Source organism: Belonocnema kinseyi, chromosome 5 (genome assembly GCF_010883055.1).
Source record: "Belonocnema kinseyi isolate 2016_QV_RU_SX_M_011 chromosome 5, B_treatae_v1, whole genome shotgun sequence".
NCBI lineage: Eukaryota > Metazoa > Arthropoda > Insecta > Hymenoptera > Cynipidae > Belonocnema > Belonocnema kinseyi.
The window spans coordinates 95,518,558-95,545,992 of record NC_046661.1 but is presented as its reverse complement, the minus strand read 5'-3'; the positions used below and the strand labels follow the sequence as shown (position 1 = coordinate 95,545,992).

The 27,435-nt window shown below is 26.3% G+C and overlaps 1 protein-coding gene across 2 annotated transcripts in view; it reads right to left on the bottom strand.

Moving 5' to 3' along the window:
* The window catches only part of LOC117172828 (L-asparaginase 1-like), a 45,819-nt gene that overhangs the window by 4,572 nt on the left and 13,812 nt on the right, over window positions 1-27,435 (bottom strand). Inside the window, exons 5-7 of one of the 2 annotated variants that reach the window (XM_033361071.1) lie at window positions 23,081-23,395; window positions 18,611-18,915; window positions 5,376-5,549 (exon numbers count right to left, since the gene is read on the bottom strand). In XM_033361071.1, the coding sequence (XP_033216962.1) occupies window positions 5,376-5,549; window positions 18,611-18,915; window positions 23,081-23,395 (794 nt within the window). The remainder of the gene's footprint in view (window positions 1-5,375; window positions 5,550-18,610; window positions 18,916-23,080; window positions 23,396-27,435) is intronic. The other variant, XM_033361072.1, reaches the window with a different exon arrangement.

Genomic DNA, 27,435 nt, shown 5'->3' with positions numbered 1-27,435 from the left:
CACTTTTCTGAAGGATTAAAAAAACTTGAAAAGCGATTGACCAAGTTTATAGAGCTCCAAGGAGATTATGTTGAAAAATAAAAAAAAAATTACCCAAAAAAAATTGTTTTTATACTTCATTCTATGGACTTATTGAAGTAACCTCGTATAATATTTTAATAGTTTTAAAAGAATTAATTCACAAGAATTGAGGAACTTTGTAGGATTTCAAATATTTCATGGTATTACTAAAGTTTTTACAGAATTTTAAAGATCTTATGATTTTTTAAAAGATTTAAAGGAATTTTATAAGATTTCCGAGGATTTCAATGATTTCTACAGGATTTTATAATATTTTAATGGATTTCGAATAATTTATTCACAAGAATTAAGGGATTTCGCAAAATAACAATGATTTTCAAATATTTTCAGGTATTACTAAAGATTTTTTTTAAATTTTGGGATATTTTAAAAAAATTGAAGGATTCTTAAATATATTTCATGAATTTGAAGGCATTTCAAAGATAAAACACATTTTAGGGTATTTTAAAACATTCAAAGGCATTTTTAAGATATTTGAAAAGCCTCGAGGGATTTCAAAATAATTAAAAATCATTTGTAACATTTTAGGGTATTTTAAAACATTTCGAGGCATTTAAAGAGATTTCCATTTTAAGGTATTTTACGATATTTAAAAAAAATGCATTAAAATTTATAAGATTTCCGAGGATTTCAATGATTGACACGGAATTTTATAATAATTGAATGGATTTCAAAGAATTTACTCACAAAAATTGAAGAATTTCGTAGGATTTAAAATACTTAAAAATATTTCTAAGTATTGCCAAATATTTTTAAAGATTTTATGATATTAAAAAAAAATGTCTTTATATATTTTATGAATTCGAAGGGATTTCAAATAATTACATAAATTTAAGGGGATTTTTAAAAATTCCAAAGAATTTTTAAGAGCTTTAAAAAGTTTTAAAGAGTTTCAATCAATTCGAAAGCATTTTTAATATTTTGCGGTATGTTAAAAGATTCCAAGGCATTTTTAAGATATTTCAAAGATTTGGAGAGATATCCAAGGATTTTAATAAGTTTAAGGGTTTTTATTATATTTTAAAAGATTCCCAGGGAATTTATACAATTTACGAGGATTTCAAATTATTTTTACGGGATTTAAAGATATTTTAATGGATTTCCAGGAATTTATTCACAAGAATTTAGACATTTTGTAGAATTTTAAGACATTTAAGATAGATCTAAGATATTTTCTACAGATTTTAATAAGTGGAAATGATGACAAAGAATTAAAAGAAACAGTTGGGATATTTTTAGAAATTCCAAGAAAATTTGAAGAGCTTTAAAAATTGTCTAGGGATTTATAAAATAATACAAAATAATTTTTAATATTTTAAGTTTTTTAAAGATTTCATGGATTTTTTAAGAGATTTAACAAATTTTCAGGAATTTCCTAGAATTTTAATAAATTTAAGGGATTTTATGATATTTTAAAAAGTTGTAAGGGATTTCATATGATTTCAGAGGATCTATATTCATTTCATGGACTTTTATGATATTTTAATAAATTGAAAGGATTTATTTATATGTTTCATGAATTCGAAGAGATTTCAAAGAACTAACAAAAGTTTAGGGCATTTTCTAAAATCCCAGGATATTTCAAGAGCTTTAAAAAATTTTAAGGGACTTGAAATAGATTTCAAAAGATTTTAAATATTTTAGGGCATTTTAAATATTTCGAATATTAAAAAATTTTGCTAACAATTTTTAATAAAATTATATAAAAAATCGTTCAGAAATACTTTAAATTATTGAACCCTTTGAAATCTTTCGAAATCCCTGAAAAATTTATAAATCTATTGAAAATCTCTGATGTATTTTAGAAATACCCTACAATATTAAAAATTCTTTGGAATAACTTCAAATTAAAATCTATTCAACATTCCTTGAGATATTTAAAAATAGCCTTAAGTATTTGAAACCTTTTGAAATTACTTAAACATTTTTTAAAGATCTTGAAAAATCTTTGGAAGTTTTAAAAATACCCAAAAATCTCTAAAAATCCTCTGGAATCTCTTCAAATTATTGAAATTTACTAAAAATTCTTTGGAATTTTTAAAATACAGAAAATATTAAAAATCATTTGGAATTCCTTCAAATTATTAAAATTTATTAAAAATTTCTTTGAATCTTTTAAAACACTCTAAAATATTTCGAATCCTTTGAAAACCGTTAAAACTTTTAAATGCTCATAAAGATTCTTTGGAATTTAAAAAAGTACTCTTAAAATTTTGTAATCCTTCAAAATCTTTTTTGAAAATTCGTTGGATGTTTTAAAAGCATCTTAAAATATTTAAAATACTTTGGAATCCCTTCAAATAATAGAAATTTATTAGAAATTCTTTGAAATCTTTGAATAAAACCCGAGCATATTTCAAATCTTTTGAAAACCTTCAAAACTTTTTAATTCTCATAAAAATACTTCGGAATTTAAAAAGATACCCTCAAAAAATGTAAATCCTTTCAATTCTCTCTTGAAAATTCCTTGGATTTTTTGAAAACATCTTAAAATATTTAAAATCCTTCGAGAATTCCTTCAAATTATAGAAATTTATAAAAAAAATTCTTTGAAATCTTTTAATAAAGCCCTAACATATTTCGAATCCTTTGAAAATGTTGAAAATTTTTTAATGCTCATAAAAATACTTCGAAATTTAAAAAAGTATTTTCAAAAATGTCAAATCCTTTAAAATCTCTCTTAAAAATTCCTTTGATTTTTTAAACATTGGAATTCCTTCAAATTACAAAAATTTACTAAAAATTCTTTGGAATTTTTAAAATACAAACAATATTAAAAATCATTTGGAATTCCTTCAAATTATTAAAATTTATTAAAAATTTCTTTGAATCTTTTAAAACACTCTAAAATATTTCGAATCCTTTGAAAACCGTTAAAACTTTTAAATGCTCATAAAGATTCTTTGGAATTTAAAAAAGTACTCTAAAAAATTTGTAATCCTTTAAAATCTGTTTTAAAAATTCGTTGAATGTTTTAAAAGCATCATAAAATATTTAAAATCCTTTGGAACCCCTTCAAATAATAGAAATTTATTTAAAATTCTTTGAAATCTTTGAATAAAACCCTAACATATTTCGAATCTTTTGAAAACCTTCCAAACTTTTTAATGCTCATAAAAATACTTCGGAATTTAAAAAAGAATTCTCAAAAATGTCAAATCCTTTAAAATCTCTCTGGAAAATTCCTTCGATTTTTTAAACATTGGAATCCCTTTAAATTACATAAATTTATTCAAAATTCCTTGAAATCTTTTAAAATACCGTAAAATATATAAAATATCTTGACAAATACTCTAAAATATTACAGATCTTTTGAAATCTCTCGAAACTTTGGAAAGCTCTGGAATATTCCTTGGATTTTTAAAAATTCCTAAAATCTTTCAAATCCTTCAAAATCAAATTAAATTCCTGAAACAAATTGGAAATTCCTTGGAATGTTTAAACATACCCTAAAAGAATTAAAATACTTTGGAATCCCTTGAAATGATTAAACTCGATTCAAAATTTCTTGAAATATTTTTAAATTTCCTTGACTATTTTCCTAAAAAAGCGAAATGCCTTGCAACACTTTAAAGCTCTTAAAAATTCTTTCGAATTAGAAAAATTTGTCAAATATTATTCTTGGAACGTGTTAAAGTTCTTGAAAATTCCTTGGTTTTTTTTAATATCCGCAAAGATTTAAAATCTTTTAGAATCCATTCAAATGATTAAAATTTATTTAAAATTCCATGCAATCTTTAAAATACCCTAAAATATTTCTAATCCTTTATGACCCCTTAGAACTTGTTAAAGCTCATAAAAATTCCTTTAATTAAAACAAATACCATAAAAAATTGAAAATCTCTTAAATTCTTTTAACACTTTTTAAGTCTCTTGAAAATTCCTTGGATATTTTAAAAATACACTAAAATCACTCAAATTATTTGAAGCCCCTTCAATTTTTTCAACTCTATTAAAAAATCTTTGGAGTCCTTTAATTTCGCCTAAAATATTTCAAATGATTTGAAATCCTTTGATTTCACGGTCACTGAAACTAAAAAGTTCGAGTTCAAAAGCTAAAAAATTTCCAATTTCAAGTAATAAAAACTGAGCTGCAAATCATTTAAAGCAATTGTAAGCTAGATATGTTAAAAATTGAACGATTACATTTTTTTATAAATTGAACATTTTTAAAACTAAAAGTTAAATTATTTTCATTTTTAATGATTGAAAAATCTTTAAAAAGCTTGAAAATTTTATGTCAAAATCTTGAAACATTTATTCAAATTTTAAATTATTTTTGAAACTTTTTCAGAATTTCTAAACGTTTTTAAATTTAAATATTTTTAAATATTATCTTAAAATTCATTTTTCAAGATAAAAAATCATTTTTACTTTTCCTAGGAATCTTAAAAAAAATGTTTCTTATTATGTTGAAGCCTTTCATCATTCTTAAAAAGCTTCTATATTTTTTCTTCGAAATCTGCAAAAATCTATACAGATATTTTTTTAATTAGGCCGTGGGCTATTTGCATTGAAATTTTGTTACGAATAGCCGGATTTTGTCGGTATACGTAGACACTTCGTTTAAATTATTTGAAATCATTTCAAATTTTTAATTAATTTTTTATCTTTTTCGACCTTCTAAATATCTCTTCAACTTACTCGAATTTTTTATAGGAATGGCACGTCTTGTAAAATAAATTATTGTTAACTTGTTATGCCTTAATGTATAGTTCAATTGAAAAAATCATTATAATTTATATTCACATTTGAATAACTCAACCGGTTGTTTATCCAAAATTGTACGATTTCAAACGCTTCTAATTTTTAATTTTCAAGTCTTTGAAACTGCATTTTAAAATTCTTTAAAAGAATAATGTACACTTCAAAATTAAAATCCAGAATGGAAAATTGGTAAATGAAAGATTTTAGAATTACGCATTAGATAAATAAATAAAAATATAAATAGAAGATAAAAATTTAAATGATTATTAAAAAAACTGTTAAAATCAAACTTGAAGATTTTTTTCCTAAGTTTGAAAAATTTTCTGTTCATAAAATAAATTTACTGTCATTTTCTGGTTTTTCCCGGCCTCATAAAATTCCCGGTTTCGCGACTCCTTGACTTTTTCCATTTTTTTTTCTTTAAACTTCCCTGACATTTCCCTAATTTTTAGATCAATCAAATGGCCAACGCTTCGATTATAGATCATAAAATAAAATAAAATGGAAATAATAAAAATAAAATAAATAATTAAAGAGAATCATAGAGGCCACTCGACCGGGAATTTTTTGTCTTCGTCTCTCATTACCTCCTGATGATCATATTCTATTGCGTCTATCAAAGGAGTGCGATTAAATCTATCTTTTGCGTGGACATTAGCTCCCATTATCAAAAGACGCCGAACAACAGAAAGGTCGCCTTCGCAGCAAGCAATGTGCAAAGCCGTTCGTCCATCCGCATCCTTCTGGGAAATATCTGCACCCTGTGTACCAATTTTATTTCAATTCACCCTCTTTTTTTAGAGATTTACAGAAATAATTATATATGGGAGTTAAAACTAATGGAAATTCTTTGTATTTATAATAATACATGTTTTGTAGGGTGAAAATTTCATTTTCAAAATTCGCTGATTTTTTCTTTACCAAGTTTTCATTTTCTCTGACCATTACAATTCACATAGCAGTTTTTTAATCTTTTAATATTTTTAACATACAGGGTGGCCGTTTTAATCGACGAAATTTATTCCCGGTTTTTTTTTTTCTATTTCGCAAACATTTTTCACGGTCGATGAAATTAAAAAAATGGAACACTAAAGCTAAACAAATTTTCACTTGAGCTAATAAAAACTGAGCTGCAAATGAAAGCACTCAAAGCGGAACTGTTAAATTTTAAACTTTTAAATATGAAATTTAAAAGTTTTTAATTTAAAAATTTTGTATTCAAATGCTCAATAATTTACGCGTATAAAATTGAAGGTACTAACATTTTTCAATATAAAAAAATATAAATCCACGTTATCATTTTCAATGCTCTACATTAAAAAATCAATGAATGATCTTTAAAATTTTCAAAATTATATAATTTTAAGGAATGTTAAGCTAGAAACAGCAAATATTGAAAAATTGAAGAAATTTTAACTGACCACTACTTAAATTAGAAATTCAATTATTTTCTTTTTAAATAGTTTAAACATCTTTGGAAAGCTTCAAAATTTTATTTCAAAATCTTGAGAAATCTCGAAGTTGTTTTAAATTTTTTATAAATTTAAAATTAATTTGGAAACTTTTTCAGAACTTGTAAATATCTGTCAAAATTAATTAATTTTTTTCTACAATTTTCAGTAAATCCTGCAAATTTTAAAAAATTTCTTTACAATTTGGATGTATAAATAACAATTGAACCTTTGTTATTTGTAGGCGAAATTTGAGTAATTTTAAGAGATATGTAAAAGTTTTGAAAAGATTCAAACCTAAATAAAACTTGAAATGATAACCTGATATAGAACAAAATGTAGATTTTCGCAGATTAAAAAAAAAATAATAATTTTTCATTTTGAAAAATTATTTAAGAGAATATTTAAAAAGTTTTTCAAAGATTGAAAAAAATTTTTCAAAAAAGTTTCTAGACGATTTTAAGAAAACTTTCTAAAATTTGCATGATAATTTTTAATCTTTTTAAAAGTCCTAAATATCTCTTAAAATTACTCAAATTTTTTTTAAGAATGTTCGTTTGTAAATTATACATCAAAATTTCACTTACAAATTATTCATTTTTCGAAATTTTAACGATTCCAGGTTTTCTATGTCAAACAATTCAGTTAAAGATCCTTTACTTTTAAATATTTGCTTTCAATTCACTTATCTTGAATAGAAATGCAAATATTGCTAAATATAAAATAATTAATCTTTTTTTTAATTAAAATTTTCAATTTGAATGGGTTAAAAATGGAATATTTTCGACAAAGACAGACAATATTTTAAATTTAACAAAATCCTTTAATTAAGCATATATTATTATTAAGTTATTTTTAAGTTGAAAATAGTTTATAAACTACCAGTCACACGTTCACATTTGTTTAATGAATGAGACTTTCAAATTGAAACCGTTTAAGTTTTAACGTTAGAGTCTAAAAATTCCTAAATTTTGAACTGGTTTAAAGTCGTTTTATCGAATCATTTGTGTTCACTTTTTATTACTTAAAGTACAGATAAATTAAAAAAATTATTTATTTATTAAATAAAAATGTTTTTCATCTAAAATTTCCAACAACAAAGGCTTTTATTTTTTATTTCTTCAAGTCTTTAAGAAAGCATTTAAAAATTCTTGAAATAAAAAATGTCAGCTTAGAAATAAACATTTTAAATGGAAAATTTTTAGACTACAAAAATTTTAAATTACGCATTTCAAGCTAAATAATAGCATAATTGAAAAAACATTAAAATTCAAATAATTATTTAAAAACTGTTGAAATCGAACAGGGACAGATTTTTCTTCTACAGATTTGTCAAATTCCCGGTAAAAAAAATTTACTGTCATTTCCCGGTTTTCCCGGTCTCAAAAAATTCTCGGTTTCACGGTCCAGCGGCCACCCTGGCGCAGGATATTTTATGGGCGACATAAAAAAATACTCCAGACAAAAGTTAATTTTTTTGTATTTATTTAAAATAAAAAATTCATTTCACTTTTAGTTTAAAATTAACTATTTTAACTTAAAATTTAACTATTACATATTTAGTTAAAAATTTAGCTTTTTCTTCAAAAATCAACTAATTGATTCAAATTGATCTTTTTTAGTTGAAAATTGATATATTCTGTTGAAAATTCGTGTCTTTTTGTAAAAAATTAATCTTCTCAGTTAAAAATTAATCTTTTTCGTGGAAAATTCATCTCTTTAGTTCAAACTTGAACTATTTTATTGAACGATCAAACGAACTTACATAAGTGAAGTTCGATCGCAATTATATTTAGCCTCGTTCTGCGATGATTACGTACGTAGTACCTCTTCGCTTCGCGATGCGCCACAACTTACAGAGTTATAACAGAGAGAAAAAACCTCTAGTTTCCTCTCTCTCTCTCTCGTGTTTCGTGTTTCTAGCCTCATAACGTTTAGAGTTGATAAGGAATTTAAAAATTTGTTGTTTAGGGTTGGGTTTCTTCAATATTGTAAGGGTGGGAGTTTAATCATCTCGAACGAGGCGATCGTATAATTGTGATCGAACTTCACTTAGATAAGTTCGTTTGATCGTTCAATTATACTTAGCCTCGTTCTTCGATGATTACGTACGTAGATGTTCAGAGTTAAAACAAATTTTTTTTTATTGTCAGAAAAAACAGAAAAAATTAATCCTATTTCTACGGTTCATTTCGCCCACCAATTTTTTGCCTAAAGGCGCTGCCCAACACTTTTGTTGCTACGTTCTCACCTTGTTTGGATATTGGTCTGTTATAAAAAATGTCAAAAGTCCGAGACTTATCCGACCATCCTGCTGCGCTCTTTAAAATGTTGATGTTGAGTCCTTCTTTGAAGGCTGCTGATGCTCCAGCGTGCCTGGTGCTGTGTCCTGAGAAGTTTCCTAAACGAGCTTCTTGTAGAGTCAGTTTAAGCCAGCTGCTTATCGTTTGAGCAGTCATTGCAGTGTGGGGCTTTTTTGTTGTGATTAGCAGGTTGGTGGTCTTGTTCCTGATACTGCTTGTTACTTGTATGTATCTTCTTAGTGTAATGGTTTTAATGAAATCCGCAATTTTTATTTCAAAATCCTCGTTGGTCTCTTCGATATTTGGTAGTTTAATGAAACCCAGGGTTTGCGCCCTTTGCGCAGTCGACAAAGCCAAGAGCATGATCAGTTTTTGGGTGAGTTGATTCAGGTTGAGGTTTTCAAGGGGAAAAAATTCTTCCATTTTTTGTAAGACTGTGTTCCAAATTTTCGTATAATTTGGTTTTGGTGGATTTAGGCGGTATATCCCTTTGAAAAATCTTTTAAGGTTCGCGTTGCCCTCGAGCTCTCGTCCTTGAATTAATGCTATAGCCGATCTCATTGAATTCAGGGAGCCGTAGACTGCGCCCTCTTTGTGTTTTTCGGTGAGGAATCTTAGTACTGAAATTTCACTCGCTTGAAAGGGGTCCAAATTCAGCCTATTACAAAAATTCCACCAAGGTTTCAAAGCAGATCCGTACTGCTTCATTGTAGATGGTGCGAGTGATGAAAGCATTTGGGATTAAATGTTAATGAGTTACCCTTCTGCTTTGTCCGTGGCAATTTTCTTCAAAGTTTTAAATATTAATGAAAAAGATGGAAAAGCGTAGAAAACCCAGTGGTGCCAATTCTTTGTGAACGCATCAATGAGGTCAGTTTCGGGATCCCTGTGCCAAGCGCAGTACAAATCGCACTTCTTATTATTTCTTGAAGCAAATAGATCTCTGGCTTTCCAAACTTGTTAATGATTTTTTTAAATGTTTGGTTATTTAATTCCCATTCCGTGTCGATTTTCACTATCCTTGATTCTTTATCGGCCTCTTTATTTTCTTTTGATGGAATATACGAAGCATATAGCAAAATGCCCCGTTCAGCGCACCACTCCCAGATTTCTCGAGCACCCTCGTTAAGTGCCCTAACATATGTACCACCCATCTTATTCACATAAGAGATTGCTGTTGAGTTGTCCATCCTCAACAATATTTCGCAGTTTCTCACGTCGGATGCAAAGCTTTTTAGTGCAAAGAAAGCTGCCAATAGTTCTAAATGATTTATATGATTTTGACATTCTTCCTTATTCCATAGACCTCTTGCCGTGTAACCTTCGGAATACGCGCCCCAGCCAGACAACGATGCGTCGGAGAAAATTTCTTTTTCAAAAACATTTGTCCTTATCTTCCTATTTGTTGAAGGCAAGACGTTTATCCGCCAATCAAAATCTTTCGTCAGGGCTTTGCTTATATACAAGTGATTGTCGAAATTGTTGTCATGAAGTATTAATGCTGCATTTTTTGCATATTCTAACCTTTTTATGTGTACCGAGCCGTATTCGACCCCTGACGAAACCGCGACTAATGATCCGATCAGGCGAGCGAATTCGCGAATCTGTTCATAGTGTATGGATAACCGGTTTCATAACCTTGGTGAAAATGAAGGAACTCAAGCAAAACCGAAAGGTAAGCATGTAAACTCGAAAGTCGAGCCTTGAAACGAAAAACGCAGGTATTTTCTGCTGTCTTCGTGGACCGGAACTAAAAGAAATGCGTCCTGCAGATCCAGATCGGCCATGAATGCTCCCGGAGTTACCAGTTTTGTGGCCGTCCTGATATCCTCTAATTTGAAATGTGGTGGGTCCACATATTTGTTGAACGCCTTTAAATTTATGATGAACTTTTTCAAGCCGTCTTTCTTAGACCTAAGAAAATAAGTGCACTCAACAATCGCTCCTTTTTTAATGAGTTGTTGAATAGCCAGTTTATACTCGTCAATCTCAATTTGTTCGCGTTGTGGCTCCCGAGGTCCCCGAAACTGTTACACTATTGTATTAGTAATAATTTTATAACCAGCAACACAATTAAGTACGAATTTGTCATGCGTGATTTTGCGCCATTTCTCCTTGAAAAAACGCCTTCCTGCTACAATGCTTACCTCTAGTATCGGTGACTGTTGTGAGGGTATCGGCGACCTCTGGTCCTCGAGGAACTGTGGTGCGCATTCGATGAACTCCTCGTTGATTTGTTCGAGTTCTGCTGACTCTTGGTCCTGTAGCCCGCCTTCGGAGGTTGTCGCGCAGGCGGGCTATTCCAGTTTAAATTCTTAGGTTTGCTGTTATTTGGTTTCGGCTTAGATTTCACATGCAACTCCTCTCCAGTCTTCTGGATGATCTTGCCCTCTTTAAGCTTATCGCTAAGGTTCTCACCATAGAGCAGAAGGTCTGTTTTGGTTTTATCCAGGATGTGCCTCACGTTTGATGATATAGTCGGGATGATGAACGCTTTACGTGTCTGGGAATGTTTTTGATGAAGATCTGCCAAGACTTTTTCTGCGTCCCAAAGCGTACCCAGTAACTTGAGCTTGTTCACTTCCACGTTTTCATCCATGAGAGAGTTTATTGCTTGGCCGACAGCAACCATCGTCAAGCCGATTTTATTTTGCCTTTCAGCGAAACCCTTGTCCCGCTTTTTCTCGTTTTCTTGGAGGTAGGTCTCCACTTCTGGATTCAATAACGGAGCTTCCAAAGGGAGCGGACCTTTTAGCGAGAACTTTAGTGCTAGGTTCTCCCTGTCTTCTTTTTTGAGCCCCACAGCTAACAAGGGACCCCATCTGTCCACAATATCTGCACGAAAGACTGTTTCTTTCAGTGTTACATCAACCGGGTTCACTCCAATTATTTCCAAAATCTCTTTGGTCAATAGCTGCTTTGGAGGGCCATCTTCAAGGTTAATGTCTGAATTTTTCTCCCCTGTTAAGAACAGTTTTGTGTAATATGGTTGTGAAAAATAAATATTCCGACTACTGAAAGTCGGGAAAAATTACATCGATCAGGCGTAAAAACGTGGTCAGAAAGAACCGACTGGGAAAGTCGGAATTGATTCATCGACTGTAAAAGTCGGAATTGATACATCGGCTATAAAAGTTGGAATTAATTCATCGACTGTAAAAGTCGGAATTAATACATCGACTTTAAAATTCGGAATTAATACATCGACTGTAAAAGTCGGAATTAATACATCGACTGTAAAAGTCGGAATTGATACATCGATTGTAAAAGTCGGAATTAATTCATCGACTGTAAAAGTCGAAACTAATACATCGACTGTAAAATTTGGAATTAATTCATCGACTGTAAAAGTCGGAATTGATTCATCGACTGTAAAAGTCGGAATTGATACATCGACTGCAAAAGTTGGAATTAATTCATCGACTGTAAAAATCGAAATTAATACATCGACTGTAAAATTCGGAATTTATTCATCGACTGTAAAAGTCGGAATTGATACATCGACTGTAAAAGTAGGAATTAATTCATCGACTGTAAATGTCGGAATTAATACATCGACTTTAAAATTCGGAATTAATACATGGACTGTAAAAGTCGGAATTAATACATCGACTGTAAAATTCGGAATTGATTCATCGACTGTAAAAGTCGGAATTGATACATCGACTGTAAAATTAGGAATTAATTCATCGACTGTAAATGTCGGAATTAATACATCGACTTTAAAATTCGGAATTAATACATGGACTGTAAAAGTCGGAATTAATACATCGACTTTAAAATTCGGAATACATCGACTGTAAAAGTAGGAATTGATTCATCGACTGTAAAAGTCGGAATTGATACATCGACTGTAAAAGTTGGAATTAATTCATCGACTGTAAAAGTCGGAATTAATACATCGACTTTAAAATTCGGAATACATCGACTGTAAAAGTCGGATTAATACGTCGACTGTAAAAGTAGGAATTGATTCATCGACTGTAAAAGTCGGAATTGATACATCGACTGTAAAAGTCGGAATTAATTCATCGACTGTAAAAGTCGAATTAATACATCGACTGTAAAAATCGGAATTGATACATCGACTGTAAAAATCGGAATTGATACATCGACGGTAAAAGACGGAATTGATACATCGACTGTAAAAGTCGGAATTAATACATCGACTGTAAAAGTCGGAATTGATTCATCGACTTTAAAAGTCGGAATCGATACATCGACTGTAAAAGTCGAATTGATACATCGACTGTAAAAATCGAAATTGATACATCGACTGTAAAATTCGGAATTGATTCATCGACTGTAAAAGTCGGAATTAATTCATCGACTGTAAAAGTCGGAATTGATACATCGACTGTAAAAGTCGGAATTGATACATCGACTGTAAAAATCGGAATTGATACATCGACGGTAAAAGACGGAATTGATACATCGACTGTAAAAGTCGGAATTAATACATCGACTGTAAAAGTCGGAATTGATTCATCGACTTTAAAAGTCGGAATTGATACATCGACTGTAAAAGTCGGAATTGATACATCGACTGTAAAAGTCGAATTAATACATCGACTGTAAAAATCGGAATTGATACATCGACTGTAAAAATCGGAATTGGTACATCGACTGTAAAAGTCGGAATTGATATATCGACTGTAAAAGTCGGAATTGATACGTCGGCTGTACAGTCCCGACCATAAGGGTCCGAAATTATATTTGAACTGATTTCGATTCCCGTGGTGTATGAGATCTGCTTGAAGATCTTCTACTGGTCCAGGATTTGCTGCGGGGATGAAGAGATCCAGCGGGTGATCTCGACGATCTCGATGTATGGCTACTGTTTCTGCTTGAAGAGCCCGATACTGAGATCCGAGCCGCTCTTCCTCGACGATGTGAGCGGGATCTCGCTCTGCAACGTCTCCTGGAAACGCTGCTAGATCGACTTCTGTTCTTAGAGCAGTCTCTCTTTCCACGCGAACATGGCCGCCGTGGATATCGAGAGCGTCGATACCCATGTTTCTTTTTAGGCCTCTTCCTCACATATTGCTGCAGCTCCTGAATTTGCTTCAGTAGCTCAGCAATCAGCTATTCTGATTTTCCCATTTTCTTTTCACGAAACTCAATTAATCTTTAAAATAATACGAAAAAAATATACTTTCACTCTGTGCCGTTTGGCTACCGCGCACAACGAATCGTTTATGAGGCTAGGAACACGAAACACGAGAGAGAGGAAACTAGAGGTTTTTTCTCTCTGTTATAAATCTGAAAGTTGTGGCGCATCGCGAAGCGAAGACGTACTACGTACGTAATCATCGAAGAACGAGGCTAAGTATAATTGAATATTTCCATTTTTTGTTACGTTAAATTGTTTTTATTTATATTAAAATCTTTTTTGAATAAAATATTTATAATCAATTGCACTTTTTGTTGAGAATTCATTTTCATTCAACTACCTGGTTGAAAGTTGAATTATTTTGTAAAAACAAAAATTTTTTATGTGAAGATTTATCATTTTCGTCGAAAACCTACCTTATGAGTGGAAAATTTAACTATTTTTTAAACTGAAAATATAACTATGCCATTAATGGTTGAAAATTTATATTTTTAATTGAAAATTTATCTTTTCTATTTAAAAAGTCAACTAATTGGTTCAAAATGGATCTTTTTTGGTGAAAATTTAATTATTTTGCTAAGAACTTAAACTATGTGGTGAAAATTTAAACGATTTATTTAGAAAATTAACTACTTGGTTGAAGATTAACTTTTTTGGTGAAAATCCACAGTGTCGGGTACAAAATTCCCCTTTATTGTAGAAAATTGAACTATTTTGTTAAAAATAATAGTCTTATTTGGTTCAATTTAACTGGTGAAAAATTAATTTTTTTTATTAACAATTAATGTCTTGAACTGAATATTTATCTATTCCATTTTCGGTTGAAAAATTTGTTTTTTGTTAAAAATTTAACTATTAGGTTAAAAATGCAACTGTTTTAATAGAAAATACAACTATTTGATTTTTGGTTGAAAAATTCAATCGTTTTATGGAAAATTGATGTATTTTGTAGAAAATTCTTCTTTTTTTTGTTATAAAATTAATCTTCTTTTTTCGTAATTCTTCTTTTTGGCTGTGAATTTAACTTTGGTTGAAAAATTAATATATTTTGTTGAAAATTCAGCTATTTGGTTGAAAATGTAACTTTTTTGGTAGAAAATTCAACTATTTCGTTAAAAATTAAACTACTGATTTAAAAAATCAATTTATTTTAAATTTAAACCATTTTGTAGAAAATTCATTTTTTTGTTGAAAATTCTTCGTTCCGGGTGGAAAATTAAATTCTTTTGTGGCAAAGTCACGTCTTTTGTTGAAATTTCTCTTTTTGGATAGAAAAATAATATTTTTTATTTTATTTATCTTTTTGGACGTGGATTCAACTATTTTGTTACATAGTCGTCTTTTTTGGTTTAATTAAAGTAATAGAAAATTATTATTTTCTGAAAAATTAATTTTTTAAACTGCTAAAATGTAGCTTTGCCATTTTTTGTTGAAAAATTAATTTCTTTTATTGAAAATTTCACAATTAGGGGGCAAATTAAACTATTTTGGTAGAAAATTCAACTATTTAGTTAAAAATTAAACTACTGATTTTAAAATATATTACTTTGTAGAAAATTCATCTTTTTTTTGTTGAATCGTTCCGGGTGGAAAATTAAACTATTTTGTAGAATATCCATGTATTTTGTTCAAAATGCGTCTTTTGGAGAAGAAAGTATCTTCTTTCCAAAAATTCATCTTTTTGGCTATGGATTTAACTGTTTTGTTAAAATGTCTTTTTTGATTCAAGTTAATTGATAACATTTTTTTTTAAATTAACTCGTTAATCTGAAAGTGTAACAATTCCATTTTTTGTTAAAAAATTATATTTCGTTGAAAATTTAGCTTTCTTCATTGAAAATTACATTCTTTGAAAATTAATTTTTTTTTAGGTCTAAAATTCAATTATTTTGTTCAATTAAAATTTTTAGTCGAAAATTTAACTGTTTTTTTTTTAATTAGTCCTTTCGCCGTTTGGCCCAATTAAAGTAATGGAAAATTTTTTTTTAATTAATTTCTTTAACTAAAAATTAAAACTAATTCATTTTTTATTGAAAAATTAGTTTCTTTTGTTGCAAATTTAGCTATTAGGTTGAAAATCTAACTATTTTGTAGAAAATTCAACTATTTTGTTAAAAATTAAACTACTGATTTAAAAACTCACCTACTTTGTAGAAAATATATTTATTTTTTTGTTGAAAATTCGTCTTTTTGGGTAGAAAAATAATCTTTGTTTTTTAATTCATCTTTTTGGCCGTGGATTCAACTATTTTGTTACATATTCGTATTTTGTTGCCCAATTAAAGTAATAGAAAATTATATTTCATTTTGCAAACTAATTTTTTAAACTAAAAATGTAACTATTCTATTTTTGGTTGAAAAAGAAACACCTTTTGTTGAAAATTCAGCTATTAGGTTGAGAATCTAACTATTTTGGTAGAAAATTCATTTTTTTTATTCTTCGTTCTTGGTGGAAAATTAAATTCTTTTATGGCAAAGTCACGTATTTTGTTGAAAATTCGAGTTTTTGGACAGAAAAATAATCTTTTTTTTAATTCATCTTTTTGTTCGTGGATTTAACTATTTTGTTACATATTCTTATTTTTTGGCCCAATCAAAGTAATAGAAAATTTTAATTTTCTGCAAAATTAATTTTTTAAACTGAAAATGTAATTATTCTATTTTTTGGTTGAAAAATTAATTTATTTTGTTGAAAAGTCAACTATCTGGTGGAAAATTAATCTACTGGTTTAAGAAATCAATTACTTTCTATAAAATTCTTTTTTTTTGTCGAAAATTCATAGTGCCGTGTGGAAAATCCAACTATTTTGTAGAATATCCATGTATTTTGTTCGAAATGCGACTTTTTGTGGAGAAAATTAATCTTCTTTCCAAAAATTCATCTGTTTGGCTATGGATTTAACTTTTTTTATTAAAATGTTTTTTTAAATCAATTTAACTGATAAAAAATTCGTTATTTTATTTAAAATTAACTCTTTATTCTGAAAGTGTAACTATAAAACAAAACAAATAATTTCTAAGAAAGTAGTTCAATTTACAACCAAGTAGTTGAATTTTCAATCAAGAAGATTAATTTTCTACAAAAAAAGACTAATAAGCTACCAAATAAATAAATGTCAAACTATTAATGAAATTATAAAATTTTAATTGAAAAAAATAATTTAAAAACAAAATAATTTCACAAAATAGTAAAATTTTAAACCAAAGAGATGAATCATTAACCAATGAAAACAATTTTCAACATGTTGTTCAACTTTCAAACAAATAGTTTAACTTTCGGGTAAGAAGTTAATTTTTTCATTAAAAATTCATCTTTTGGTTGAAAATTCATTTATTTTGTTTAAAATTTGTTTCCTTTGATTGAAAATAAATTTGCAAATTCAACTATTCCATTTCTAGTTGAAATTTCATGTTTTATATTGAAAATTTGTCTTTTTTGTTAAAAAAACTTTTTTTTAAATTAAAAATTCATCTTTTTGGCTGAAAATTTATTTATTTTTTTGAAAATTTGTTTCCTTTCATTGGAAATCAATTTTCTCAACTGCAAATCCAAGTATTCCATTTTTTGCTGAAAATTTATCTTTTTGGTGAAAAAAAAGAATAGACTGAAAATTCGACTGTATTTTTGAAAATTTGTTTATTTTGATTGATAATTAATTTTTTTAACTGCAAATTTAACTAGTCTATTTTGTGCTATTTTTATTTATCAATTTATTTTTTTTAGTTTAAAATTTTTATTCTAACTGAAAACTTAACTTTTTATATTTTTGACAGAAAACAAATAGTTTAACTTTTTGGTAGAAAATTAATTTTTTCATTAAAAATTCATCTTTTGGATGAAAATTTGTTTATTTTGTAAAAAATTTGCTTCCTTTAATTGAAAATAAATTTGCAAATTTAACTATTGCATTTTTCATTGAAAATTGATTGTTTCTAGTTGAAATTTCATGTTTTTTTATTGAAAATTGGTCTTTTTTGTTAAAAAACTTTTTTTTTCATTAAAAATTTATCTTTTTGGCTGCAAATTTATTTCGTTGAAAATTTGTTTCCTTTAATTGGAAATCAATTTTCTCAACTGCAAATCCAAGTATTCCATTTTTTGATGAAAATTTATCTTTTTGGTGAAAAAAAAGAATAGACTGAAAATTCGACTGTATTTTTGAAAATTTGTTTATTTTGATAGATAATTAATTTTTTAACTGCAAATTTAACTAGTCTATTTTGTGCTATTTTTATTTATCAATTTATTTTTTTTAGTTTAAAATTTTTATTCTAACTGAAAATTTAACTTTTTATATTTTTGACAGAAAACAAATAGTTTAACTTTTGGGTAGAAAATTACTTTTTTCATTAAAAATTCATCTTTTGGATGAAAATTTATTTATTTTGTTAAAAATTTGTTTCCTTTGATTGAAAATAAATTTGCAAATTTAACTATTGCATTTTTCATTGAAAATTGATTGTTTCTAGTTGAAATTTCATGTTTTTTATTGAAAATTTGTCTTTTTGGTGAAAAATAATTTTTTCCTATTAAAAATTCAACTATTTGAATGAAAAATTAGCTTTCTTCATTTAAAATTACAATCTTTGAAAATTCATTTTTTTAGGTCTAAAATTCAACTATTTTGTTGAGTTCACATTTTTAGTCGAAAGTTTAACTATTTTTTTTAAGTTAGTACGTTCGCATTTAAAATTTATACACTCATACATGAAATAAGAAATATTAAATCTTCGGTTGAGAATTCATTTTTTTTCAAAAGTAAACTAAAATTAGTTAAAAGTTCAATTATTCTGTTAAAAATTTAATTATATTGTTACAAATTCAAATTTTTTTTAAGTCTTCTTTATGGCCGGGGTGGGGGGGGGGGAGCAAAAATATCCTACAATTTGTAGCGTAATTTATGGATTATCCCTTGTATATAATTGAATAGAAACAAAATAATAAAATAACTCACGTATTCTTGAAAGGATTCAAGTTTTTTGATATCTCGAGCAATAACCGCTGCGTTTAGCATCGCGGGAAATAAAATTGAAACTAGCTCGTAACGTTCGCTTGGAGAACTGACATTCAGAGATTGTGCGACAGCATCAATAAGGTCCCAATCTTTCATACTCGGTGGTTTTCCTCCAGTTAACTCGCCCCTCAAATTTGTCTGCATCATCTCACGTTTTTTTTCCGTATCCCATTCTTTTTTTGAAAGAACGTAGGAGAGTTTTGTTAAAGCTGCTTCCGGTGTCATATCATATCCGGCGATTACACCTTTAAATTAAAATAGATAATTTAAGTAAAAGAAACTTCAGAGTCGAAAATGCTCTCAAAAGAGGGGAAATCGGGTGATTTTTCGCGAAAATAGGGGAATGTTAGGAATAATAATCAAATCAATTTTAATTCAATATGAAAGTCTTTAAATTCTCGAGACTTGAAGTTGAAATGTATCGCATTTTTAACAAAATAGTTGACTTTTTTACCAAAGAGTTTAATTTTGATTTACAAAATATCTATTTTCAAAAACAAAGATAAAATTGTAATCAAAGAGATACATTTTCAAACAGAAACGTTGAATTTTCACCAAATAATGTAATATTAGATTTTTCAAAAAAAAATATTTTAATTTTAAATTACAAATAGTAAAATTTAACCAAGAAGATGAATTCTCAACGAAAAATACGAAGTTTCAACAAAATAGTATAATAATCAACCAAAGCAGATTAATTTTCGATTAGTTGAATTTTTAAATAAAAGAAAATCGAATTTTACGATAAGAGATTTTTAAAGAAGAAAAGACAAATAAAGTAATAAGTAAATAAATAGAAAAATCATCTCAATTGTTAAATTTTCCAAACAAAAGATGAATTTTCGACAAAAAAGTTAATTTTAAACCAAGAAAGATTAATTTTGAACAAAATACATGACTTTTCAACAAAATAGTTGAACTTGTAAGAATAAGAATATTAATTTCCTACGAAAAAAGTCGAATTTTTAGCAAAATACATGAATTTTCGACTAAAAAAGATAAATTTTTAAATAAAAGAAACGAATTTTCAACAAAATAGTTGAATTTTCAAACATTTATATTTGAATTTTAAATTAAAAGCGATTAATTTTCTGCAAAAGACTTCAAACAAAACAGATAACTTTTGAACCAAATTGTTTAATTGACAACCAAAGACTTAAATTTTATAACAAAAATTTATAATCATCAGAAATTTTCGATAAAAAAAGATTACTTTTTAACAAAATAGTTAAAATTTCAACAAAACGATTGAATCTCGCGAAACATTTACAAACAAAATATTAATTTTTAAACTAAAAATGCCAGTTTTTTAGAAAGCAGTTGATTTTTAAACCCGAAAAGATTAATTATCAATCAAGAAATCTAAATTTTAAATAAAAAGTGGAATTTCAAACAGCAATCAAATGAATTTTTAACTTAAATATTTTAAATTTCAAGGAAATAAACGAATTTTCGACAGGTAAGTTGAACTTTAAAAAAAAATTTAATTTTCAACTTGCAAGGATGAATGTTTAATCAAATGGTGGAATTTTTAATAAAAAAAGATTAAGCATCAACCAAAAACAGTTTAATTTTCAACTCGAAAAGTTGAATTTTCATAAAACAGATGAATTCTCAACAGAAAATATAATAGTTCAAAAAAAAAATGTCTACCAAAAACACGATATTTTAACCATTAAAAATATTTCAGTTAAGAGAGAAAAAATTTTTTTAACGTGATGGTTACATTTTCAAATCGCAAAAGTGAATTCTCAATAAAAAGTAGAATTTTTAACCTAAAAATATGAATTAAAAAAAAACCTTTATTTTCAATCAAATAGTTGAATATTCTATGAATAGGCTAGAATTTTCTATAAAATAAAGAATTTTCAACCCAAAAATACGAATTTTCAACAAAGCAGTTTTAATTCTTAAGCCAAAAAGTGGAATTTTAAACGAAAAACGATCAATTTTTAATAAAAAATTTAGTATTTAAATTTGAAATTGAAAAAACTGATTGGAAAAAATAATAATAATTTTTAACAGAGCAGTTAAATTTCTGACTAAATGTATGGAGCTTCAACAAATAAAATGGTTTTTTTTTTAAACAAAGTAGTTCAAATTTCAACCAAGCAGTTGAATTTTCAATCAAGAAAAGTCGCATTTTTAACAAACAAAAAAAAGATAAAAGTCCTAAAAAAAACAACATGTCAACCAGGAAAGATTTTTCAGTCAAAAGGTAAATTCTCGAGAAATCTGTTGAATTTTTAACCAGAAATTTCTAATTTTCAACAAAAAATCTAACTCTCAACCAAATAGTTAAATTTATGACGAAAGGAGTTTTCTACAAAATGATAGAATTTTTAACAAAGCAGTTTAATTCTTAAGTCAAGTAATTGTATTTTAAAATAAAAACGATTGATTTTAAAGGAAAAATGTAAAATTTATAGGTAGAGTAGAAAAGGTTGATTTTCAAGAAAACAAAACCAATCATTTTTAAGAAAGTAGATCAATTTTCAAACCAAGTACTTGAATTTTCAACCAAGAAGATTCATTTTCTACAAAAAATGACAATAAACTACCAAATAAATAAATGTTAAACTACTAATAAAATGTTAAAATTTTAAGTTTTAATTTTCTTTTAAATTAAAAAAAAAAATTTCACAAAATAGTAAAATTTTTAACCAAAGAGATGAATCATTAACTAATAAAAACAATTTTCAGCATGTTGTTCAACTTTCAAACAAATAGTTTAACTTTTGGGTAGAAAATTAATTTTTTCATTAAAAATTCATCTTTTGGTTGAAAATTCATATATTTTGTTTAAAATTTGTTTCCTTTGATTGAAAATAAATTTGCAAATTTAACTATTCCATTTTTTGTTGAAAATTGATTGTTTCTAGTTGAAATTTCATGTTTTGTATTGAAAATTTGTCTTTTTGATAGAAAATGATTTTTTTCATTAAAAATGCATCTTTTGGTTGAAAATTTAAGTATTCCATTTTCTTTTTTGAAAATTGTTCTTTTCTAGTTAAAAATTCATGTTTTTTTATTGGAAATTTGCCTTTTTGTAAAAAAAACTATTTTTTTAATTGAAAATTCATCTTTTTGGCTGCAAATTTATTTATTTCGTTGAAAATTTGTTTGCTTTGATTGGAAATCAATTTTCTCAATTGCAAATCCAAGTATTCCATTTTTTGATGAAAATTGATCTTTTTGGTTAAAAAAAAATTTGACTGAAAATTCGACTGTATTTTTGAAAATTTGCTTATTTTGATTAAAAATTAATTTTTTAACTGCAAATTTAACTAGTCTATTTTTTGCTATTTTTATTTATTTATTTTTTTTAGTTTCAAATTTTTTTCTAACTGAAAATTTAACTTTTTATGTTTTTGACAGAAAAGCAGCTTGATTTGTTAAAAAATCAACTGTTTTGTTCGACATTCATATATTACGATCAATATTCATATTTTTTTGGTAGCGAATTATTTTGTTTGGTTGAAAATTAATTTTATTGTTAGAAAAATCATTTCATTGGTTGAAAATTCAACCACTTACTTGAAAGTCGAACTACTTTGTTAAAAATTAATATTTTTAGTCGTAATCCCGCTTTTTTGCGTAAAAATTTAACTATTTCGTTCAAAATTCGTTTCTTTTGATTGAAAATTAATGTTTTTTCGTGGTTAAAACCAGGTATTTTTTTGAAAATTCAACTTTTTTTGACAAAAAGTCATCTTCTTCGTTAAAAATTAAAAAAAAAATTAATTTAGTTGCAAATGTATTTCTTTTGCTTAAACTTTTTGATATAAATTTTTGTAACTGAAAATATAGCTATTCTATTTACGGTTAAAAATTGATCTTTTTTAGTAGAAAATTCAAGCATTTTGTCAAAAATTAGACTTTTTTTGGTAGAAAATGTACCAGCTTAGTTGAGAATTAATTTTATTACTTGAGAATTAATTTCTTCTTTGAAAATTTACCAATTGTAAAGAAAAATCCATTTTTTCTAATTGAAAATTAATTTCTTCAACTGAAAATTTAATTTTCCCACTTTATGTTGAAAATTGAAGTTTTTAGTTAAAAATTCGTCTTTTTTAACATAAATAAAACCTTCTTGGTTAAAAATTGAACTAATTTAGTAAAAAATGTAACTATTTGGTGGAAGCTTCGTCTTTTTGTTTTAAAAATTCATCTCTTATTGCAGAAATTTAATCTTATTTCGTTAAAAATGCAACTTTTCAAAAATTAATCTGTTTTTATGCATTTTTTATTGAGAATTGTTCTTTTTCTGTTAATTTTTTTCAACCGAAACTAAATAAATAATGAAATTAGGGGGCAATTATGAGAAAATAGTGTCTTTAGTCTCAATTTTTTCGAAATAGTAGCAAAATAGTTGTATCTGGCGATATAAATTTGAAAATTTGAACTCACCTGCATCAGTGAGAACTTGGCCTGCTTCGTAGATACAAGAAATACTTCCGGTTGGACATTGTGTAATATTGACGACGATAACGCCTCGGTCAGTCGCAGCTTTAATCGCTGATACGATGTCCTCCCGATTACTGGGAATATTTCCAGCACCGTAACTTTGCAAAACAACTCCTTCGGTTGGTGGTCGAAGAAATGCTTTTATTAATTCACCCGAAATACTAGGGAAAAGTCGAAGCAAACCAACGTTCCGGTTTAAAGTCGTGTGCACGTGAAACTCTTCTAAAGCACCAGAACGGTAAATTGAACTATAGTCCACTGTAATTGAAATTAATAAATTAAGAATAAGAAAAAAAAATTTTATAATAATTTTATATTAAATAATTATTAATTATTTGATTAGAAATTTATGTATTTTGACGAGAATTCATATTTTTTTGTAGAAAATTGATCTTTTTATTTACAAATTTATAAGTTTGGTTTAAAATTAATTTTTTTTACCTAAACATTTAAATGATCATTTTTTGTTGAAAATTTATCTTTTCTAGTTTACAATTCAACTATTTAAATGAACATTCATCTTTTTTAGTTAAAAATTCATCTAACTTGTTAAAAAAGTTTAAATTGAATATAATAAAAATTTTTTTTCAATAAAATATTATTCAACTATTTAATAATCGATGGTGCTACAAAATATTCAAGAATACATTGAAATAAAATCTGTCAAAGCTTTCTAAAATATAAATTAAGCATATTAATTGAATTCCTAGAAACTGAAAAAAAAATTATTTATAATAAATTCTAGAAACTGTGTACATATTCCAAATCGTGCTTAATTCTTTTTAAGTATAATTTAAATTTGAATAAGAATGATTTTTCATTTGTAAAAGTAGCTTTATACCGCTGTATTTTACTTTTTTCTGACAAATATATTTTTTTTAGTTTGAAATTAATTTTTTTAACTGAAAATTTAACTATTCTATTTTTCATTGCAAATATATCGTTCCTAGTTGAAAATTAAAGTTATTGGTTTAAAAGTAATTTATGTTGTTGAACTTTCTATTATTTCTTTGGTTTATTTTTTTTCATCAAAAAAATTAATTTTTAACTAAGCAGTTGCATTTTCAACGAAATAATATAAGTTTCAGTCAAATATTATAATTTTTGACGAAAAAAGCATTGAAGGGTGAAAACATAATTTATGACCAAAAGATGTAAAGCTCCATAACAAAAATTAATTTTAAATCTAAAAAGACGAATTTTCTACAAATAAAGATTTTTCGGTCATGAAAGAAAAAAATGTTCAAAGAAATTGTTGAACCTTCAAGCCAAAAGATGAATTTTCTATACTAAAATTAAATTTTAAATCAGATAATTTAAATTTTCAGCAAAAAAATTAATTTTCAATCATACATTTAAATTTTCAACCAAAAGAATAAGCCTTCATTAAAAAATGTAAGTTCGACGCCTTTTATTTTTTGATCATAAAAAGATCAGTTTTTATCAAAAAAAGTTAAACTTTCAACCAAAAAGATGAATTTACAACTAGAAATATAAATCTTCAACAGACAAATAATTTCTTAACAAAGTGGTTCAATAAAAATTTTCAAACCAAATAGTTAAATTCTCAAGCACAAAAGATTAATTTTCAAACAAAAAGTGGCATTTTTATCCAAGAAAGATACAACTTCTACTAAAACAGATAAATTTATAAATCAAAAAGAAAAATTAAAAAAACAGTTAAATTTTTAGCCAAGAAATATTTTAGTTGAGTCAAAATACGAATTTGATACAAAACGTAAATTTTCTATGAAAACAGTTGAATTAAAAAAAGTAGTTTTTGTTAAAAATTTAAATATTTGATTAAAATTGAAACGATTTTTTTCATAAAAATTTAACTATTTGGAAGAAAATTTTTAAATTTTGGAAAAACTAACTTATTTGCTGAAAAATTATTTGTTGGGGTTGTAAATTATCTTCATTGTTCAAAACACCAATATTTGATTAAAAATATAACTATTTTAATAGCAATTTAACTTATTGGAAGAAAATGGTAACATGACGCAGAAAATTAACTTTTTTGTTCAAAAATTATTTTTTTTGGGATGAAAATTAACTTTTTTTTGTTAAATTCAACATTTTGTTTAAAAATTGAAATATTTGGTTAACAATGAAACTATTTTTATAAAAATATAACTATTTGGTAAAAAATGTTAATATTTTGCAGAAAATGAACCTTTTTGTTAAAAAATTATACTTTTAGGCTGAAAATTCAACTGCTTTGTAGATAATTTGCCTTTTTCTCTTAAAAATTCTACAACTTTTTGGCAGAATATGTCTCTTCTTAGTCGAAAAGTCTATCTTTTTGTTTAAAAATGTAACTTTTTGTTTAAAAGTTGGTCTTATTTTCATTCAAAATTAATGTCCTTATCTGTAAGTTGAACTATTCTTTTTTTGTCTGGAAATTTATACTTTATAAGTTGAAAATTGAACTATTTGGTCGAAAATTCATATACTTTTATGAAAAATCCGCCTTTTGCGTTGTAAAATTAATCTTGTATGTTGATAATTTTTCTTTATGGTTAAGCATTTAATTATTTTGTCAACAACATTTTTTGTATCGTTAACTGTCTTCTTAAAAAATGTGTTTTTGATTTTGAAAAACTGTTTATGGTTGAAATTTAATCTTTTTTGCTGAAAAATGCAGAAGTGGCAGTTTTAATTTTTCCAAAAATCAACCTGTAATCTTTGTCAAATCTTTGACATATTTGTAAAATTGTGAAGTAATTATTAAAATCTTTGTCAAATATTTGATATAATTTTTCAATATTTGAAATATTTTTTTAATATTTGGAATTATTTTTGAAATTGTTGAAATCTTTGAGAAATCATTCAAGTCGGTGAAATATTTTTAATCTATCTGAAATCTTTCCAAAATACTTTATAAATATTTTATAATCTTGTTGAAATTGTTCAAATCTTTGAAAAATCATTAAAATCGTTGTGAAATCTTTTAAATATATCCGAAATCTCTACGAAATGTTTTAAATCTTTGGGAAATCATTGAAATCCTTTAAAAAATTTCAAAATAATTTTAATTTTTGAAATCTTCGGAAAATCTTTGAAGTCTGTGAAATCTTTTAAATGCATTTGAAGTATTTCCGAAACCATTAAAATCTTTGTGATATATTTAGGAAATCATTGCAATCTTTGGAAAAGGTTAGAAATATTTCAAATATTGTATAAGTATTTGATCATATTTTTTAAAGCATTGAAATCTTTGTAAAATAATTGAAATCTTTTTAATGTGTCCGAAATCATTGTGAAATCTCTGAAATCTTTGGAAAATTATTGAAATATTTATAAAATATTTAAAATATTTTTTTTTAATTTGGTATATTTTTTAAAGTATTGAAATGTTTGGGAAATCATTGAAGTCTTTGTGAAATCTTTTTCAAATATCGGAATATTTACGCAACATTTGAAATCTTTGTGAATTATATAGTAAATCCTTGAAATCTTTGAAAAATATTAAAAATATTTTTTAAATATACGATAATATTTGTGAAATTATTTAAATATTTAGGAAATCATTGAAATCTTTGGAAATCTTCGAAATATTTTTAAACATTTGTGAAATTTTTGGGAAATCATTTTTGCCTTTGTGAAATTTTTAAATCTATCCGAAATCTTCGTGAAGTCTTTGCGAAATATTAGTTATCTTTGATAAATCTTTGAAATGGTTGGAAAATCATTAACCCCTTTGAAAATATTTTTGAACTATTTAGTACATTTGAAATTTTTTGAATTTTCCGAAATATTTGATATTTCTGAAATTTTTTAATTTTTTTGGAAATCATTGAAATCTTTGAAATATTTTTTAAACATTTGTGAAATTATTTAAATCTTCGTGAAATCTTGATAGAATATTGGGTAATATTTGTAAAAATGGTTGAAATCTTTTGAAAATTATTGAAGTCTTCGTGAAATCTTTTAAATCTATCCGAAATCTTAGCGAAATTTTTTCAACCTTTGGGGAATCATTTCAGTATTTGTGAAATCTTTCTAAAATCTTTAAGATATATTTTTTAATATTTATGAAATTTTTGAAATCTTTGAGAAATCATTGACGTCTTTGTAAAATATTTAAAATCTATCCAAAATCATTGTGAAATATATGTGAAATCTTTTAAATATATTGGACATTTTTTATGAAATAATTGAAGTGTTTGTGAAACCTTTGAAAATTCGAAATCTTTGCGAAATACTTCAAATATGTGTAAAGTTTTTCTGAAATCTTTAGAAATCTGCGAAATATTACAAACATTTTTTAAATATTTGTGAAATCTTTGGGAAAT